This window comes from Penaeus monodon, chromosome 16, assembly GCF_015228065.2.
Source record: "Penaeus monodon isolate SGIC_2016 chromosome 16, NSTDA_Pmon_1, whole genome shotgun sequence".
In the NCBI taxonomy this organism is placed as follows: Eukaryota; Metazoa; Arthropoda; class Malacostraca; order Decapoda; family Penaeidae; genus Penaeus; species Penaeus monodon.
The window spans coordinates 49,889,155-49,910,240 of NC_051401.1; the positions used below are offsets into that span (position 1 = coordinate 49,889,155).

The following is a 21,086-nucleotide window of genomic DNA, read 5'->3' on the forward strand; positions in this document are numbered from 1 at the left end:
ACAACCTTACGGACACTTTCAGGAGGGATCTCGGAGTCTCCTGTGGGGAGAAAGAGGAGGGGGAGGAGGATTAGAGATACAGAGGGAGGAGGAAGAGGGGAAAGATAGAGGTAGAGAGGAAAGAGGACGGGGAGGAGGATTAGAGATATAGAGGGAGGAGAAAGAGGGAAGAGATAGAGGAGAAAAAAGAAGGGGGAGAGGAGAAGAGGTGGAGGAGGGGGAGGGGAAGAAAGGAGAGACGTAGGCAGAAGATTGGGAAGAGAAGGGGGGGGGAACAGAATGAAGAAGAACAGATGGAGAAGGGAGAGGGGGAGGTGGAAATAAGGGATAAAGAAATGGAGGAGAATGGAGAGGAGGGAAGAAACCTCTTAGAAACATGGAAGAAACACAGAAAATCCTCAAAAATAAAAGTGTTCCAATTATCTGCCTTATAAATATGCAAATTAGACTGAGCAGAGAATGTATCCTCCCTGTCTTATTCTGGCCTTTTCACTCAACCTTTGCTGCCCTTCTGCAAATTTAGTGAATGACTTTCACTGTCCTTACTCAGTACTTGTTCTGTTGTTGCTGTAATTCTTGCTGTCACTGACTGAAGATCAGCAGAATCAATATCAATATTTTTAGAATCATTAACACATATTATTAGCACCTACAAAGGCACCCCAGGGCAGTAAGATTTCCTCCTTCCTCTGATATATCCCTTACCACATTGAATCCAGATGTTGGAGTGCCATCACGTGGCCCAGAATACAGTCATTAGGCGAACGTGAGTGGACGCTCTGACAGGTGCGCGGATCGTAAGCCAGGCGCAGACGAACGCGCGTGTGGTGATAAGACTCGATGCCTCTCCTTTGCAATGTTTTCTTTTTTTCGTCATAAATATTTTTAGCTGGCATTTTCAAATATTTGTCACTTGATTTACTTTATCCAGATGGTAATAGACTGTTTTCCTTGCACAGACTCCATATCATAACTCCATAAAAAACAGTAAGTAGCATTTTGTTATTTGTTGTTGTTTTTTATTTACAATTTTCTGTAATGCAACCTATACTGCCGATCATGGCAGCAATTGGATCCTGAGCATGGAAATAGAGTCCTCTCTTGAGCCGGCATTCTTCCAGTCATGGCTAACGGACATGACATTCCCCATTCGTTTACCAATGGAAATAATGCAAAAAGCCCTTGCTGAAACACCAAGTGAGTCTAATCAGCCTCCACAAGGTTTCTGCACTCAGGGCAAGTCTTTCCAGTCACCCTGGAATTCAGCAAAAATGCTCACGAGGGCAAATTTGTCACCCAGATCATAGGGGTTAATTGAAGATAATGAAAATGAACACTTCTTAGTATAAAAAATATCTATATATAATAAAACCACACACACAAAGCCAAAAAAGAATTATATTTAAAACATAAATTAATAAAAATACATACAATACTAATAGCAACAATAATAAAATCAATGGCAATGAGATAACAATCATAACAACAAAAATACTAATGCTAATACTACTACTACCATTACTACTAATAACAATAGCAACTACAATACAAGAATGACTATGTTGATAATAAAAATAATAATGATAATAAAAGCAAAAATAACAACACCAACTACAATACTAATACTAATAATACTAATACTAATTATAATAATAATATTAATAATATAAATACTACTACTACTACTACTACTTCTAATAATAATAATAATAATAATAATAATAATAATAATAACAATAATAATAACAATATAATAATAATAATAATAATATTAATAATAATAATAATAATAATAATAATAATAATAATAATAATAATAATAATAATAATTCATAATAATGACAGTACCAAACCAACCAGAGAGCCCTCAAGACAGGTAATCGCCTCACTTCACGACGGGCCATTTGCATCACTCACCAAGGACTGGCATGAAGTGGGTGCCAGGGGCCATGTCCTCCAGGCTGGATGTGGCAGCTGGCAGCCGCAACAGGATCTTGGGCCCGGCAATGATCAAAGGTTTCCGAAAGTTTCGCAGTTGCTGTTGGTCAATCAAGATTTTTTTTACAGCAAAGGAGACTGAAGATGTGAGGAGACATAAGAACTAAAAGGTCAAAAAGCTAAAATGTGGTTTATCATATGGAAAGAGAGACTGTTTCTTCTGATAGATCATTTCCATCATCCCCTTTTCTTCATTTTTTACTGCTTCAATATGCATTTTAAGATAATAAGACATAAAATACATAAAATCCACATTATGATTACCACTGTTGTTTATGTTAAAATCATTCTTACATCATTATCATGGATAATTCCCATCATAAGACAGGCAGGGAACGTGAAGTGATGAGCCCAAAGAAGAAAGCATTGGGACCTGTTCTGTTCTACAAGAGCCTGTCTGAGAGTCTGAGCAGTTGCAAACAGTGGCTGGTTAGGGAGGAATGGCCACGGGGCACTTTGAATGGACAAATCTCATACATCATTTTCATCCCCAAAATGCAGGGAAGCAAATTTGTTTCAGTTTACTTGAATATATGCAAATTGTGTAGAGTGCTCAGTTGACTTATTGCTCATGCTCTGAGTCCCTGGGAGACAGTGCTAAAAGGGGAGGGGGCAATTTTGACATCACATGACACAATGGGATAATATTATGACAGTTTGCAACAAATGGCCATTACCCCAATACCAACAGGTTCTTTGCACACCATACAGAACCATGCTCCAGGAGCTAAACAAAGCTATTCATGGGAAAAATCAGAAACACAGGAAACATATAATTTCCATACTCTCTAAGACTTTGGTTGGATATACAAATGTCAAGTGAATGAGGCTCCAAATTGACATTAAGCCATCTTTTGAGAAGCTGTTGCTCCTCAATTACTTTTGTAGTGGCAAAAAAACTGAACAACTGTTTAGTGCAAACAATGTAGAGTGGGTTCAGAGTCTTTGGAATCAGTGTACATCCCATTTGGAAAGGAGTCCAGTTATGCAATGGCATATTCATACATGTTGGCAAGTGTGTGGGTGAAGTCACCTCCTGGCATATCTTTCACATTAATCAAAAGACAACTTAAAATCATAAAACCAAATTTGCTTACAATAGCATTTCTCATGTGATGTGAATGAATTACCCAAAGAAAAGGGAACAAGGACAACTACCATGACTTAAAAGTCATGGTAGTTTGTCCTTGTTCCCTTTTCTTTGAGGTCAATCATTTTTAAACTAATCCTCCATACACAAATCCTTTGTGTCACTGACCTGTCTCCTGAGCAAGTGGAAGTACTGAGCAGGAGTCGTTGGATTGACAATCCCCCAGTTAACATCTTCTCCATCCGGCTGGTCTTCTTTTGAGTCGCAGTTCTGCAGGAATCTCTCGATGTGGCACGACGAGTGTTCTGGTCCCGCTCCATCATAGCCGTGGGGTAGGATCATCACCAGACCACTCTGGGTCAGCCACTTCGCTGGTGGGAATGGATTTGATCACTGACTTAACATGAATGGATATCAGTGGAACCAGTAGCTCATGACAAATTTCTCACTGATTAACTGGTATTCACCCCCTATGTTAAATAGGCACAGGTACAATTTCCTAAAAGTAAGGTTACAATTCTAATAGCAAATTTCCAAATTACGAAAAGGAAAAAGCTGTCATGCCTCCAAAAGGCTCTATTTTCAACCACTCAAAAGGGCAATGAGAAAAAGTGAGGGATAGGGAAGAGGAATAGGGAAGAGTGACAGGGCAAGAGGAAAGGAGGAGGGTGAAGACAATCACCTACCTTCCCCACTGGAGACAAAGGTATCGATCATGATCTGTGCGCCATTGTAGAAGTCCCCAAACTGTGCTTCCCAGATGCACAGGGTGTTGGGGCTCTCCAGGGACACTCCGTACTCGAAGCCCAACACAGCCTCCTCAGAAAGGATGCTGTTCACAACCTCAAGGTGGGTGCTCTGGTCCTCACTCATGTGGTTCAGAGGGATGTGCATTGCATCATCCACCTGGTCGATGAACATGCAGTGGCGCTGGGAGAAGGTCCCTCGGCCAACGTCCTGTCCACTGATGCGGATGTTGTGACCTTACAGTGCCAGTTAAAATAAATTAATAGTCTGAATTTGCTTCTGGACCAAACTATGTGTAGACAAAATCAATAAAACAAACCTGCAGTGGACCGCATTTATAAATGCACTCCCCTCATCAGTGGGTTATGTAGGTCACTCTCTGGATGTCATAAGACCATGCAAATGAGCAGTGAAATTCACTTTCTATTCAAATGTCACTTTGATATTACAGAAGACTTTCTCACTCTCTCTTATTCTCCTTTCTCTTATGTGTGTGCCTGTGAAAGTATATGTGTCTTAGAGCATGTGTGTGTCTGTAAGTGCATGTGTCAGCATTTCTCTCTCTTCTCTAACTGGCTCTCACCCTTTCTGTGGGAAAACTTGCCTTGATTCAGCAGTGTGGCAAATGCTAAGGCTTCTGCTGTTGCCCAGTCCAGCCCAGTTCCTTCCATTAGCTTTTTCAAACGTGTCTCTACATGAGTCTTCTTGAGGTGTGGGTGGATATTCTGAAGAATGTTAAAATCAAATTAATATAAACCGAATAAAAGCAATTCATAAAACAGGAATAATAAGTAAATATAATCAAATACTTGAATAGGACCCAAGGACCATCTCAGACGCCCAAAGTCACAGTTACAGGCCATGATTTCTCCTCGCACTGATGAGTCTTCTTTCATAAGATCTTGCTCTATCCCTATTTTCCATCACAGAGCAAAAAGAGCTACTATACCATTAAAACAATGAAAAGAAAAAAAATGAATGAAATTTAAAAATATATGTCCCAATAAAAACAGCAAAATCATCTTTACTGCAATCTTATTCATCCCTTTTATGCTGTAATGTAATATAGGTCTATTCTATTTCTAATTGTAATGCAGTGCATTCTTTTGTAATACACTTAAAGAAACCTTAGTCATTACAGGCTCAGTTCAGGAGTAAATTATGTAAACAAAATAATATCAAGTACAGTCTAGAAAAATACCAAGTGATATAAAAAAAATCCTTACACTTAACAACAGAGCCAATAAGCAAGTAGACAAATGAACAAACAAAATATATAAATAAACAAATAACTTAACAAATAAATGAATAAATGAAATCTCACAAAATCTTCAGGCAGGCTGACGGACTTGGCTCCTAGGTACTTCAGGCTCGCTATATCAACGCCCGTGTCCCACACTTCAACGGAACTTGGGGCCTGCACCAAGCCTGACCACTGCCTCTCGAGATGAGCTGCCTGCAAGGGAAACACACAGGGATGCTGTTCACTGACTGCTGATAATTACTTAACTACCAGTAACTAAACTGAGAAGCAAAATACAAAGTATTACAATTAATTATCTACATAAAAAGATGCACACAAAGTATGATATATCAGAAAGGAATGACTGGATATGAGTCATACAAAGGGTTACAAATGTACAGTCAGCTACAAAATACCAGAGATGAATGATGCAAAATTAATTACAAAAGAAGACACAAAGTAGTGTAAACCTACACTATACCTAAAGTGAATGACAAGAAATCATTTATATGAAGAATTAAGAATCAACTGTGAATTACCAACAAATCAGAAATTGATGATTTGGTTTTCACCATCAGCTGTGAAACTCTCAACCTCTGAATATATATGATCTGCACACAATGGCAAAACAGAACTTCTCAACAATTAAGAAGAGGACGAAGAGAAAGGAACAGAAAATGATGATAACAAAAATGATAAAAAGAGAAAATAGAGTCTCCTCACCACACACGAGTGTAAGTGTGTGCCCGATTTACAAGCTGCACACCCAGCATGCAACCACTCACGTCAGCCCAATGCCCTGATTTTGGGCTGTGGGATTGCTGTGAAGCGACCAGATCTAAGGGTTGCAAACAAGCCCACCTTCGGGACATAGGTGTCCACTTTCTTATGCTGCTCTGCCAGAAAGCTCATCCTCTCCGAGACGATCTTCATGACGTCTTCCCGTGTCATGAGGCCTTCTGCCACCAAGGTGTCGATATATGAATCTGGCACACTCCTGGTGACAATGAAAAGGAAATTTTTGAGTCAAAGGAAATGTGAATAAGTTGAGAGAGTTCTACAGAATTCTAGATACTTTCCTTGTCCCTCTTTGCTTGACTAACATTTCAATTAACAATTATCTCTATTATTTTTATTGTTATTCATTATATATTAATTAATTTTATTATTATTATTATTGTTATTATTATTATCATTATCATTATCATTATTATTATTATTATTATTATTATTATTATCATCATTATTATTATCATTACTATTGTTATCACTACTACTGTTATTACCATTATCATTGTATCATTATTATTTGTTTCATTACTATATTATGATCATCATTATTTCAAAGTTTATTATTATCATTACCATTACTATAATCATTATTATTACTATTACTATTATTATTATTTCATAATTATTATCATTATTATCACCATCATTATTATTACTATCATTATCATTATTCTCATTTACAAATAATATATATATTAACAAAAATTATACAAAACTAAATGAAGATAAACAAATAATAACAAAAATCAATAATAATAATAATAATAATAATAATAATAATATAATAATAATAATAATAATAATAATAATAATAATAATAATAATAATAATAATAATAATAAACAAAATATTGGGCTTCTTAAATCTATTCATCATTTTGATTAAACCGAACTTCCTGAACACCATCCTTCAAAACAAAGAAAAGGAGGAACAACACAAACAAACAACAACGGAACCCACTTGCGCGCGTCGATGGTGCGATACATGGAAGGGTTGGTGAAGCGAGGATTGTCGAGCTCATTGTGGCCCCACCTCCGCCAGCACACCAAATCGACAAACACATCTCGGCGGAACTTTCTCTGGTACTGCACTGCCAGTCGGGCTGCTTTCACCACCGCCTGCAGGGTATAGGGAGGATCATAAACACAAATGTAATCAATGACACATTAAAAAATAATAATAATAATTTACAATTAAGAAAAGCAAATATCAAGTAATAAAAAAATGATGATGAAATGATACTAAAACATCAAATAATGTATAATAATGAAAATGACAGAATTATATAAAATGATGAAACAATAAAAAAATAAACAGCTAAAAATTGAAAAACAATAAAATAACACTCTTCATTATGAGACTTTACTCAAAAGACATTCACCATGGTCTGTGGTGGCGTTAAAATGTCCAGAGATTTGAACATATACTATAAAATACCTAACTGTCACTCTCTTACAACAACCTTCTGTAAAATAATAATCCACAACTAAGACAGTCAATTAAAATCCACTCACACCTGCAACACCCACTCCAACACCTACATCCACTTGCCCATCCTCACTACAGCTGTATGTTGAGGAGTCAGTTTTTTTACTGTATATCTGTTCCATCACCTTGCACTAAGATAGATGGACACTTTAGTGGATATTTCAGCCAAATATAGCAATTAGACCCCACTGCTTCATTCATGCCTGTACTAAAGCCACAAAGCAGGACTTTATCAGAGTATATCTGGCATGAAAAAATACATGCTGGTTGTGTACAACCAGCATGTATGTATACATGTTTTAGCATCCTAGCCAGCCCAGAGAAATTGGGCCAAAGCATAGAATTTTATATCAGTGACTACACAACAACTTGTAATATTTAATCTATTGCATAAGCTATAAAATAAAAATAAATAATTCATTAATCATTATTAAAAAATATACTCATGTTAGCAATCCCTGCCTGGGCCTAAATCACTGAACTGAATTTGGTGGAGTGTGATCTAAACATGGCAAATGAACAAATGACAATAATGAAGAGGAGAAAAGTCTTCTCATTTAATTTTTGCAATCTGCAGGCCTGCAGAAGTGCAAAATTTGGCAAACTAAAAATAATAAAAATATTTCATACCATGACACTGTAGTGTTGAAAAGTGATGTGCATTCCCACAATTTCCTTAACCAAATAAGGACAGGAGCCCTAAGTGCCTTACAAAACTATGACGAGTCAAATGCTCAAGGCGAAAAATAGAAGCACAGGAAGCTAATGGCAGTGGCATGTACAATTTCTTAGGTGCTGATGCTAAAAGGAGACTTTAAGCCTACTTTTGAGAGGCTTAAAGAGAATGCAACTGTTTAGTAAGCACAAATTAGAGCAAGCTCAATTGTGAAGACATCACAGTGTGAGGGACGGTCTACCATGATATGATGTGACACCAAAGGATGTCATCCCAGCATGAGTGGGTTAAACTATGGCCACTTGTCTTATTCCATTTCTACTCAGTTTTAAATAATTTCTTTGAGTGGAACATTTCCAATTAAAATGAAGCAATTTACATAGTTGTTCTCCAAAGGGATACATGAATAAGGAAGTTCTTTGAACAAGAATTCTTTGGTGAAGCAGAAAGCCTGCTATCAGAAAGAGATATAATACTAGTATTAATATTTCTAACCTGTCTCTAATACTTCAGTTTAATAAACATCCTACAGACAAACAAAACATATGTACAGAAAGCCTCTAATCTGTTGTGTTTGCATTTTGCAAATTTGCATTTAGTGACCTTTCCCAACTGCTACTATTTATCACATTTGACTACCAGAAGTTGAGCTTAATGACAATGTTATTACCGAAATTGCCAAAACTGAATTTAACAATGTCTCTCCCTCCAGATCACGCTGAAGGCAAAGCACCCTGTATTACTTTCATCCAATCTGTGTTAATAAGAAAATGAGTAGCGGGGAGGGAGGAGTCAGCACAAAGCACAGGTGACTGAACTGCATTGCTTGGATACAAAATATTTGTGGAGGAACCGCTTAACAATGAAGCTTGCTCTCTCTACCTTAAACTCGGTGCCACAGATCATTAATAATTCCTGGGATGCTTGGATGTTTACTCCAAGAGAGAGCTGTAACAATTCTCAGGCACTGTGTATGTTTGAATTAATTATTCAAAGGGAGCACCTCTCACCATCCTCTCCTGATAGAAGACATCTGATTAACAACTTCCTGTAAAGAAAGAATTTACCCACAAAGCATCATGTAAATTATTTATCTCCAATGTCTTCACAGGATCATTTGTCCAGTGTGTTAATTCTTAACAAAAGAAAAAATTGCTCTCTGTGGGCCCCCTAGGGCCTGGTGTTGGAGTAGAATGGCTAAGACCAATACTTAAAAATATTAAACCTCTAGTGAATCTAATGAATTCACTGGAAAAAAAACATTAACACAAATGATATAACTGCACAAAAGAATGCACTACAACAGTGTATTCACACATGACACGTTACTATTTGACAGTCTGCAATAATTAAACATTTCCTTAACTTTACTGTTCACCTTCGGTGGTAATGCACATTGGCCAATGAAATACCACTCCCTCAAATGTGACGGGCGTGACATTCAAAACTCTGGCAGTATATCAAAATCAAACACAAATCAAAATTTGAATGTCTTGTTTGCCATCCAAGCCATGATCAGTTTTTTTCAACAATACAATTCCTTAATCAAACAAATTTTTAAAACATTTTATTTACTCTCTAAGAGGGCCTTTAAAATGGAAAAATTGTTTTATGAAGATTATCACAAGAACTTACTTATATTTACTACAACTTACACAATATACATGAAGTTTGTAATTAAACCGACACTTAAGTTATGAACAATACGCCCATTCAAACATAATATCAAGCGACCAATCACAGTGAAGCATCACAACCATGTCATCAGAATTCTTTCCATAAGTCCTTTAAAAGACACAGGATGAAACTAAACTAACTATACTATAGCACTCCATGAAAGTATCAACTAAGATCAACAATCATTCAAGAAAGAAAACGCATAAAGGAAAGACCGCCAAATTCAAACACAGTGATTTCTTCTTCAGTAAAAAAAATTTTAGTTTCCTCATTACCATAAAATAATTCAGTATTATTCTCTGGTGAAACAAAATTTCACCACCGTGCTAAAATAGAGGATTTATCCACTTATTTGAGAATGATACTCAACAAAAATCATATTCTTAGGGCAAATAGGATAAACTGCCGTGCAGACTCGGCTCCCCCAGAACCAACCAGATTTTCCCCAATAATTCAATTACTTGCACAATTTGGGAGAGCTTTTTTCAGTACGAGATATTTACCAGCCTTTACTGCAAAAAACAAATCTGAAAAACTACAGAGATCAACAGACAATTGTCTGGGTGACAAAAAAATAATTGAAAAAACAAAATAAAAAAAACAAGCAGGTGAAAAAAAAACAACCTCAGGGTCATCTCCATTGACATGAATGACTGGCATGCTGCACATCTTGGCAATATCGGTACAGTATCTCGTTGATCGCGTGCGCTCGCCTGGGGTTGTGTAGCCCACCTGGAAAGCAAGAAATGGAAAAAACTTATTCAAAAAGCAAAGACTCTAAAAGATAATCACAAATCAGTAAACATATTTCATCTATACATTTTTTTCTTGCCTTGTTAAGTTTTTGCAATATCCCTTTAAGATGAATATTTCATGGCACAATGATATACCAGCATGAAGCCTATATTTTCTGGTGTGTAGAACAGTCCTTCAAACTTTTAAGACCAAACTTCTCTATGATAATAGTCCAATATTCAAAGCCATTTCCTGCTGGGGGATAAGGGGACCTCATGTTGCCTGGAAGAGAAGAGAAAAGAGAAGAGAAAAGAGAAGAGAAGAGAAAAGAGAAGAGAAGAGAAGAAAAAGAGAAGAGAAGAGAAGAGAAAAGAAAGAAAGAGAAGAGAGAAGGAGGAAAAAAGAGAAAAAGAGAAAAGAGAAGAAGAAGAAGAAGAAAAAGGAGAAGATGAAAAAAAAGAAGAAGAAGAAGAAGATGAAGAAGCAAAGAAAAAGAAGAAGAAAAAGAAGAAGAAGAAGAAAAAAAAGAAAAAAAAAAAAAAAAAGAAAAAGAAGAAGAAAAAGAAGAAAAACAACAACAACAACAAAGAAAAGAAAGAAAGGCCTGCACAACAAAAGCAATCCTCATTCCAGCTGCTGGGGAGAGAAACACTCACCTGGTTATTGATGGAGACGTGCAAGGCCCCTCCGAGGTCGAAGTGAGGCACATTGGACAAGGCCAGAGTCTCCTGCATGACTCCCTGCCCCGAGAGAGCCGCATCTCCGTGGACCTTCGCGCACACAGAAGAAAAGATTTGGGGGAAATAGGAATAAAATATATATATATATTTACATAATATAGATAGATAGATGGATGGATAGATATAGATATAGATGCAGATATGACTGAACTAAGAATTTCATCTGTTCATCACAGACAAAATGAGTTATGTGAACTAAAAAAAAACAGAATTGTATTGGGTATTTGAAAAAAAATTTCAAAGCAAAAAAAAAAAAAGAGGTTTACGTGCACTGACCTCCTGCTTCGGCAACTTGTGACATGACGCCACTTTCATAGACTAAGAAGTTTGTAACAAAACTGTTTTAAAAAGTTATACTGCCTTAGAAAAAGAAGAAGAAGAAGAAAAACAAAGACATGTGACCATGACACAGGCAGGGCAGCTGAATCCCGCTGAGGCTTCGGGTAGCTTGGATCTTCAGTCCAATTTGAATTTGGAGAGAAAAATACACAATGCTGAATACTGTGGGTGATAGATATAAAAATATATATATTATATATATATATATAGATTTTAAAATATATATAAATATAATAATAATATAAAATAAAATATATATTTATATAAAAATAATATATTAAAAAAAATATAATAAAATTATATACAATAAATTTATATATATTAAAAATATTTAAATAAAAATTTATATACATATATAATATATTTTAATATAAATAATTGTACATGAAAATATATATATACAATATATACATATATAATATATATATATATATTAAAAAATAAAAAATATAAAATATTAATATAAAAATATATTTTATAATATATATATAATATAAAATATAATATATAATTAATATATATATATATTTAAAATATATTAATAATATATTAATATATTTTTATAAAAATATAAATATAAATAATAAAATTTTAATATTTCATATATAAATATAATATTATAATATATATATATATATATAATAGATAATATATTAAAATAATATATACATATATAGAATATATATAATAAATATATAGATTATTATATATATATATTAATATATATATATATTAATAATATATAATATATAAATATTCTATTAATATAATAATATATAGATATATTATAATAATATATATAAATATAGATATATATAAATCTAAATATAAATATATATATATAATATATATATATATATAATAAATATAATATATAATATATATATATAAAATAATATATAATAATATATATATATATATTATATAAAATATATATATATATATATATTATAACTATAGATATAATATATAATTATAATATAAAATATAATATATATAATATATATATATATATATTATATATATATACTTATATATATATACATAATATCATATATATATATATATATTATATTTATATATATATACATATAACATATATATATATATAAATATAATATATATATATATATATATATATTATATATATATATATATATATATATATATATATATAATTACATCTGTTTATCAGTCAATCTTTCTTTTTCTCCACCACCTACTATTCTCCTAGCTGCCAATCATAACCCAACCACCACGGATTTACGTTCTGTCCCCTGTATTTTTAGTGAATTTTGTTCCATAGAGTTGGCTCCACATGTGCTCAGCCGGCAAGGAGTCTATCAGCAGGCCTTAGTGACCAATCCTGATTTCTCCATTCCTTGAATTGGCAGGAAAATGTGTAATTCTTTTTAATACAACTGATAATGATACTGTTAGTATTGTTATTGATGTTAAGATTATTACATTGTTTTTTAAAATCTTGGTAACACTTACGACAATGAAATAACACAAAAAACCCTTTTCAAAAGTCAAGGAAAAGGGTAACAGGTGAGATAGGTAGGACTAATAATTGACTCCTTGGTGGTTAACCACTTGTAGAGCCATCTATGTGTAAATACAATAAATACAACAAAGAAACATTTTACAGTGGGCATGGCAGGTGTTCTTGCCATCCATGCCAAATGGGTTAATCCAAATCCAACGGGCATGGCATGTACGTGCATGTCATGCCCACTATGAGTTTACTTTATTGTTTTTACACACAGATGGCTCCACTTGTACTAAGCCATTCCAATTACCAATATTGTCCCTCTCGCCTGTTTACCCTTTCCCATGATTTTCGGAAATATTTTATGTTATCATAAATGGTTGTTACTAATGTCTATAACACTATAGTAATTATAATATCTAATAGAAATAGCACCATCGATATTCATAGCATTTGTAAAAAACGTTTTTCCTGCCAATTCAAGGAAAGGTGAAATCAGGTAAGGTCACAAGGGCTCCTAATTGCCTCCTTTGTGGCTCAGCACTTGCAGAGCCATCTATGGCCAGACACATTTCAAAAAAAAAAAAAAAAAAGAGCACAGCATTTTCCTGGCAGCATTGAGTTAAAAAAAAAAAAAATAAACAAATAAATAAATAAGTAAATAAACAAATAAACATTTAATCACAGAAACATTAAAAAAACAACATTCTTTAAAATAAATTTCTGGGAAAAATGAAGGACAAAAATCTTATCAAACTGCAGAAAACAAAGAGTGCTCGAAACTACCTGCTTCCTCTGCAGACTGCAACAGAAATATCAGAGGGAAAAATGCAATTAGTTTAAACAGAGAGAGTCAATCACATGAAATATTGCAGTTCTGTGAAAGGAGACACGTAGTGATGTACAAACAACGGCCGTTGCATTAAACATACACACATTCATTTTTTTCTCTCTCTCTATTTCTCCTTTATATCTGATTAACAAATATTTGTGATATGTTAATAGTGTCAGTATCAGTATGGGCAGATTCTTGAGTGGCTGATTATCAGTAGTTCCCTATTTTCTAAAACTTGCCATATTCTTTAGCATTTCTGACAAAAGAGACATATAACCAAGATTATGATTATTTTTTATTACTTCCATAGCAGAATTCATACCTAATTTCACTATTTAACTAAATATTTTACTCAGTGGCTTTTTATCAGTACAAACAGAATAGAAATAGAAATAAAAGTAGTGACTACATTTCAGGCCCCAATTTGGATCTTGGTATCAGTATCAGTCTACATCTTGGTATTTTAGCTCGTCTCCAAAATCTACTTTCTGTATCCTCTTTTACTTTAAACTGGAGAGTCTTCCTTTTTTCAAGACAAATAAAAATCTAATGAGACAGTGAGAAAGGAAAAGCAAAGTAAGGAACTAAAGCAGAACAGATGTATGCAAAAACAAACAACAGGTAAAAAAGAAAAAAAAAATCATATGAGAAAGACTGAGACAAGAGTTGAAATCAAAATCAAAAAGATTAAGAATAAAATGACCACACCTGGAGGCAGACGACCTTGTCCCCGGGTCGCGCAGAGGGCTCTGTGGAGAAGTGTCCCTCCCAAAGGCTCCGCTGGCGGGCACGTGTCTTCCCACAGGCCACAGGGTTCACAGCCTCTAAGTGAGAGGGGTTGGGCAGCATGGTGACATGGAGGAACTTGTTTTCCCCAACCTCCAAATCCAGGGAGTTTGCTGTAAAGAAGCAATCACATATAAATAGGAAGGATGAATGAAGAAGGACAGAAGTGAATAAGACTGAAGACAAGAAATGTGACCGCTAATAAGGGGTTAGGAGGAGAGAGCCAATACATACAAGGTATGTATATCTTCCCCTCTCCTCATACATACACACACTATCCCAAACTATAAAGATAAAAAAACAAAAAAATAATAATCCAAGGGAAATTAAATTAGTCAACACAAAGGAGAAAAAAAGGATATATTATATTTTCTTCAAGACACCAATATTATCTATAAATTTCTTTTCTGTATTTCATGCTATTCATGGGTCTTGAATCAGGGGTTTCTACAAAAGGTTATATCCCTCAACAAATGGGTGGGCTCTACATACTTTAAGCCTATGTTTCAATTTCACAAAAATATAAGCAAAAATTTCACAACAAAATTATGAGTTTATGTTATTTTGATTTCATAATTGCATTTCTCAACATATGGTAAAAGCCTTGAATTTATTTTCCTGCTGTCTTTCTATCCACATGTAAAGAAGCAATCATATATAAATGATACACTGTGCAGTCCCTTCAAAAAGGATTGTGGACCTACAGAAAGTACAAATTGGGTAAAGTATATATAGGATCCTACTAGAAGTGTCTAGAGACCTCTATGGAGACATATAAGAACACTCAGTGGTATTTCAGTTATGAGAGAAAGTTTATGCAGGGTCCCTTCAGCCCAGAGTATCCTGGATTTTGGAGTCATTTGTTTCTTTCCTATCAATTTTCTTTGTAAACCCTAATTGTCTGGTTCATATGCTTGTGACTCTATAAAACCAACAATTATGTACCATCTTCTTTTCTGAAGCATTAACCCATTAGTGGTTGGCCTTGCAGGATATCAAGGGCTATACATAAGCTCCTCAAGTATCCTACTGCCTCCCATCCAAGTTGCCCTAAACTGTTGGAAAATTAACAATAGAACTGCAAAAAGACCTTCAGTGACTAGGTCGCACTGCTGCATGTAAACCACTCTTTAACAATTGAAAACACAAGGGTAGATAAGCTTTTGCCAAGCAATGCTCCTCTTGGGTTAAATAAGAGTGGTCTTATGAAAATAATTCTAAGTGTTCTCAAACCTTTAAGTGATGGTGAGATGCCCTTGCACAGGACTTTGACATGAGCTTACACCTACCACCATGTACTTAGTCTGTCAAAGTTGGGGGTGTTTTAGGTGCAAGGGGTGGTTATAGACAAAGGTTTTTTTCAAACTATTCTGAGCTAACGGCAATGTCCGAGTCATAGTGGAATCTAAAAAAAAAAAACTGTTAGACTAATAATAATAATTTTGACAGCATAAAAATTGGGTATGGGGACATCCTGGGTTATCCAGTTGGGATCTGACCCACCTAGAGATGGGAAAAGGTTAAGGACCCCTGCCTTACATTAAGAGAGAAGGAAAAGAAAACATGACAGGTGGGAGAGGGAGAGTAAGGGGAAAACAAAGAGAAAAAAGAACAAGAGAGAAAGAAAAGAGAGAGAGAGAGAGAGAGAGAGAGAGAGAGAGAGAGAGAGAGAGAGAGAGAGAGAGAGACGAGAGGGGAGACAGAGAGAGAGCCCGACACAGAGAGAGACCTCAGAGAGAGAGAGAGAGAGAGAGAGAGAGAGGAGAGAGAGAGAGAGAGAGAGGGGGGAGAGAGAGAGAGGAGAGAGAGAGGGGAGAGAGAGAAGACAGAGACAGAGACGAGACAGAGACAGAGACAGAGAGAGAGAGAGAGAGAGAGAGAGAGAGAGAGAGAGAGAGAGAGAGAGGAGAGACCTTAACACCCACTCAAGTGCGACAAAACATCTCCCGTGTTCTTGATTTCAGGAGGAAACTCCGAGAGGCCCTTCATCTTCTGGAACATGACCACTGGAGGCAACTGCAACACGCCTGTCAGGAGGTTGAGCCGACCTCGGTGAGCCATGGCTATGATACACTGTTCAACATTATCTGTGGGGAGAAAAGAGTTTTGGATGTACTTATTTTTCTAGTAGAAAAACACACATGTAGGCAAGCATACACATATATATGCACACGCCCACACTTGCACATGTAAACATGTAAACATGTAAACATGTAAACATGTAAACATGTAAACATGTAAACATGTAAACATGTAAATATGTAAACATGCACACACACACACACACACACACACACACACACACACACACACACACACACACACACACACACACACACACACACACACAGCAGAGCTTAGTGCACATCTAAAGCCTGCCCTGACCTGCTCAATTCCTCACCTTCCGCTAGCTGCCTAAAGGTCTCCGTGAAAAACCCAGTCATGGTCTCGGCTCCTTCTGCCCCATACCGCTTCACACTCTGGAACTTGGTGGCCAAGAACTGGTCGAAAGCTTGTGAGTGAAGCATGCCCACTGCCAGCCTCACTTTCTCCTCGTTACTGAGGCTCTCATTGGGGAGGCTTTCGAAGGCTGCCGCAAACCATTCCCTCTCCTCTAAGGTCTGGGAGAGGGAGAGGGACGTATAAGTACCAGGGAAGAAAGGAGGTCATGGTTGCAGGCACTGACACACACACAAAAATATGTATTTTATGAAATTTAAAGTAAAACTGATATATACATCCTACATTAACTCAATGCTGCCAGAAAAATGCTGTGCTCATTTTATTTATTTCTATTTTTTTTTTCTCTCTCTCTCTGCACATAGATGGCTCTGCAAGTGCTCAGCCACAAAGGAGTCAATCAGTAGCCCTTGTGACCTTACCTGATTTCACCTTTCCTTGAATTGGCATGAAAAACGTTTTTTTACTAAAGCTATGAATATCAACGGTGGTATTTTTATTATAGATATTATAATCACTATATTGTTACAGACATTAGTAACAGCAATATACGATAACGTAAAAAAAAAATCAAAAATCAATGAAAAGAGTAAACAGATGAGACAAGCAGTACTCATAATTGCCTCATTGGTGACTTAGTACAAGCGTAGTCATCTCTGTAAAAACAATTCAAAAAGTACACTCACAATGGGCATGGCATGTACCTACAATGGCATGCTCGGCGGCATTGGGTTAACAGCATCTGCTTACATGCACGTATAAAAAGATCTAAAAGCAAAGCCCATTTCCCCATGAACAAACACATAAAAAGATCTAAAAGCAATGAACAAACACAAACACAAAAACCAACACAGGCAAAAAGATAAACCCACCAATAGTTCCTGATTGACAAAAGGAAAGCAAACTCGTTCACCCTGAAGGAAGATCCCCCTTTGATCCTTCTATGAATCTCTGTTCTGCTGTACGTTCTAATTTGCATTTATTTATTTATTTCATTTATTTCTTTTTACTCACTACCCTTTCTTCATCTTCATACATTTCATCCTCATCTTTTTACTTCTTTCTTTCTTATGATTTTCTTTATACATTTTAGTTAGGGCAACATGTAATATTTCCTAAGAAACCTTAGTGTAAAATTTAGATATATATATGCTATTATAACAATGCTGAACATGATACAGTCCTATAAAAAAATCAGGTAACAGAATAAAGACTTCAAGGCTCAAAAGTGAAGTTGTAAAAAAAAAGACGTAACTTGTCCAAAACTTAGTGCATTGTGTCAGTCTTACCCTCATACTTTTTCTCACAAGCCCAAATCTACTTCCAATTAACTCCTAACTAAACCTCCAAAAATCCCTTACCACCCAAATGTGTGTGTGTGCGTGTGTGTGTGTGTGTGTGTGTGTGTATAACCATCATCATCATCTTGTCTGTCTTGAGATTTTTGTTTCCAATTTTGGCCCCCAAATTTCATTATTTCTTACAGTCTGTTACTTTCCTTGTCCATCTGTTGTCCTGTCTTCAACATATATGACCTGCCCATTGCTATTTCTTCTTTTTGATGCTCCCAAATATATCTTCCATCTGATCTCTTAGGCTAATTCCCAGCATCAACCTCTCCATCCCTCTTTGGGCACTTATTAGTTTCCTCTCCAGTAATTTTGTTGTGGTCCATGTTTTTGATCTATAGGTCCTAACTGGGAAGACATATTGGTTAAAGACTTTTCTTTTTAGACACAATGGCAAGGAGCCTCTTAGTATGCTACTGTATCTGTCATAGACTGATGTGTCATTTTATTTCCTCTTCGTTAGATGTGTTTGCCTGTACGAGATGCCCTAGATATATATACTTGTCCACTACCTTTAGTGCTTCGCCTTGTACATGTATCTGTTCAAATTGAACTCTACTGTTGAACATGCTCTTAATCTTTTTCTTGTTCATCCTAAGTCTGACTTTCAGACTTTCTCTATTCAGACTGTTTAGGTATTCATCTCCTATTTTGATACCCTTTCTGCTCCATTCTAGCTTCTTAAATATTTCCTCAAGGCAAGCTGTAAACAGCTTTGGTGAGATGGTGTTACCATGTCTAACACCTTTTAATTGGTATTTTAGTGGTTTCTGTGTGGAGCTTGATGGTTGCTGTCCCTATACCTCCTCTACTCCCTGTTTTTGAATAGCTTCTAAAATTGCTGGTATTTGTACAGAGTCAAATGGCTTTTCGTAATTGATGAATGCTATCATTTAGTTTTTCTCTTATGTGGGTGAGCATGTGGATGTGGGCTGTTATAGAGAATCCACTGCCTGCCTGTTCTCTAGGCTGGTTAGAATCCAGACATCATTTCTATCCCCTTTTCTATGTATCAAAACAATTGTTGCATTTTTCCAGGTTTTACAGGTATCCCTGTAAAAGACTTCTACTACTCTTATGATTTCATTCTTGTTATATGTTATACTTGTTATACTTCTCCATCTGACTTCTTTATTGCATACATTTGATTTCTCCCAATTCCGAGTCTCCTTTTAGCCATTTTCGTGCTGGTACCTGGGATCACGGTTTCATTTATTATTTGAGTATTGAATTTCCATACATCTCTCTTCTTTCTATTTATAGTCTTTGTTAGTTTGGCTAATTCTATTTTGTCCCTGTTTGACGATATTTTCATGGCCCTACAATTTTGCATAAGATGTTTAGTTTCTACTGAGAGCTTGCTGGAGCTTTGTTTGATGTTCTTACCACCTACTTCAAGTGCAGCTTCCTTTATTATGTCATCATATATATATTTATAAATATATATGTATATATATAAATATATATGTATATATATAAAAATATATATATAAATATAAATATATATATACATATGTATATGTACATACATACGCATGTATATATACATAAATAGAACTAGAGAATAAAGCTCAAAGCTGATAATAGCAAAGTACTTGCCGGCAGGTAAGTAAACTCTGCAGCAATTTTGCCACAATACTTTTCACGCAGGATCCCCTCCAGGTCCTCTAAGGTGTACGACCCCTCGAGTCCTGCCAACAGACCCCGGGCGTCGTATGTGCTGCCCGCCTTCAGCCCGTACAATCTGGGGTCCAACTCCGGCACCTCACTGTTTGCGGGGGAGTCGAGTCCAGTCAAGAGGAGAGAGCAATGTATGTATATATTTAATGTAAAAATAAAAATATCTGTAAAAATATAGCAAAAATGTACGGAACAGAAAAATATCCCAACCAATTCATATATACAAGGAATATGTAGAAAATAAGAATATCATAAACAGAACCTAGAAATACGAAAATAATATAGTATCTTGAAGACTTAAATATGTAGTGGATAAAACATAGAACATAATGGCTAAATAATCTATGACTTTTCTCTCATTCCTCTATTCTATATCAACACTAAAACAAAAACAAAAACAAAAAATCTCATGTTATACTATGAATATAATTATCATAATGTACATCATCAAATATTGGGCCGTCAACTAATCTTCCGACCGAACTGGAAATTTCTTTTGAAAGAACTACTGTAAGAAATATATACTACATACGTTTTTTGTTACGAAAAATATTTGTTATTCTCATTATGTGAAAAAAATATATTCAAAAGGATTAGATTAATGCAAGAAAGTTTTATTAGTAGAAGGAAAATCTCTTAATTAATGCATCCTATTTGCTAAGTCTCAATGACTGGAGCAAACTTTCAAGGACACTTTTCTCAACATCAACATTTACGACATCAGCCCTTCTCATTCGCAGCCCTAGAAATGTAGTAATACCAATCACTAAAATCACAAGAAAGAAAGAAAGAAAGAAACTAAGGGAGAAAGAGAGAAAGAGAAGGTGAAAAGAAGTCCTACCTTGCACTTTCCTTCAAGGGGTTGAGATTCGCCTGCAGATGCCCGTATTCCCGATATGCACTGACGAAGCGGAATAAGTTACTCTGCTCAGCCCTCTTCGCAATGGTTTCGTCCGAGA

General features: G+C 35.4%; 1 protein-coding gene across 1 annotated transcript in view; it reads right to left on the reverse strand.

The window, feature by feature from the left end:
- LOC119582905 (probable 2-oxoglutarate dehydrogenase E1 component DHKTD1, mitochondrial) overlaps nt 1-21,086 on the reverse strand; it is a gene marked incomplete at its 5' end in the record, with an annotated part of 23,924 nt that extends 2,838 nt beyond the window's left edge. The window contains 15 exon segments of the mRNA XM_037931415.1: nt 1-40; nt 1,918-2,038; nt 3,257-3,459; nt 3,775-4,071; nt 4,440-4,560; nt 5,160-5,291; nt 5,940-6,075; nt 6,831-6,988; nt 10,336-10,443; nt 11,103-11,216; nt 14,561-14,751; nt 16,564-16,725; nt 17,040-17,259; nt 20,047-20,215; nt 20,969-21,086. The exon segment at nt 1-40 is cut by the window's left edge and continues 149 nt beyond it. Of these exon segments, the coding sequence (XP_037787343.1) occupies nt 1-40; nt 1,918-2,038; nt 3,257-3,459; nt 3,775-4,071; nt 4,440-4,560; nt 5,160-5,291; nt 5,940-6,075; nt 6,831-6,988; nt 10,336-10,443; nt 11,103-11,216; nt 14,561-14,751; nt 16,564-16,725; nt 17,040-17,259; nt 20,047-20,215; nt 20,969-21,086 (2,290 nt within the window).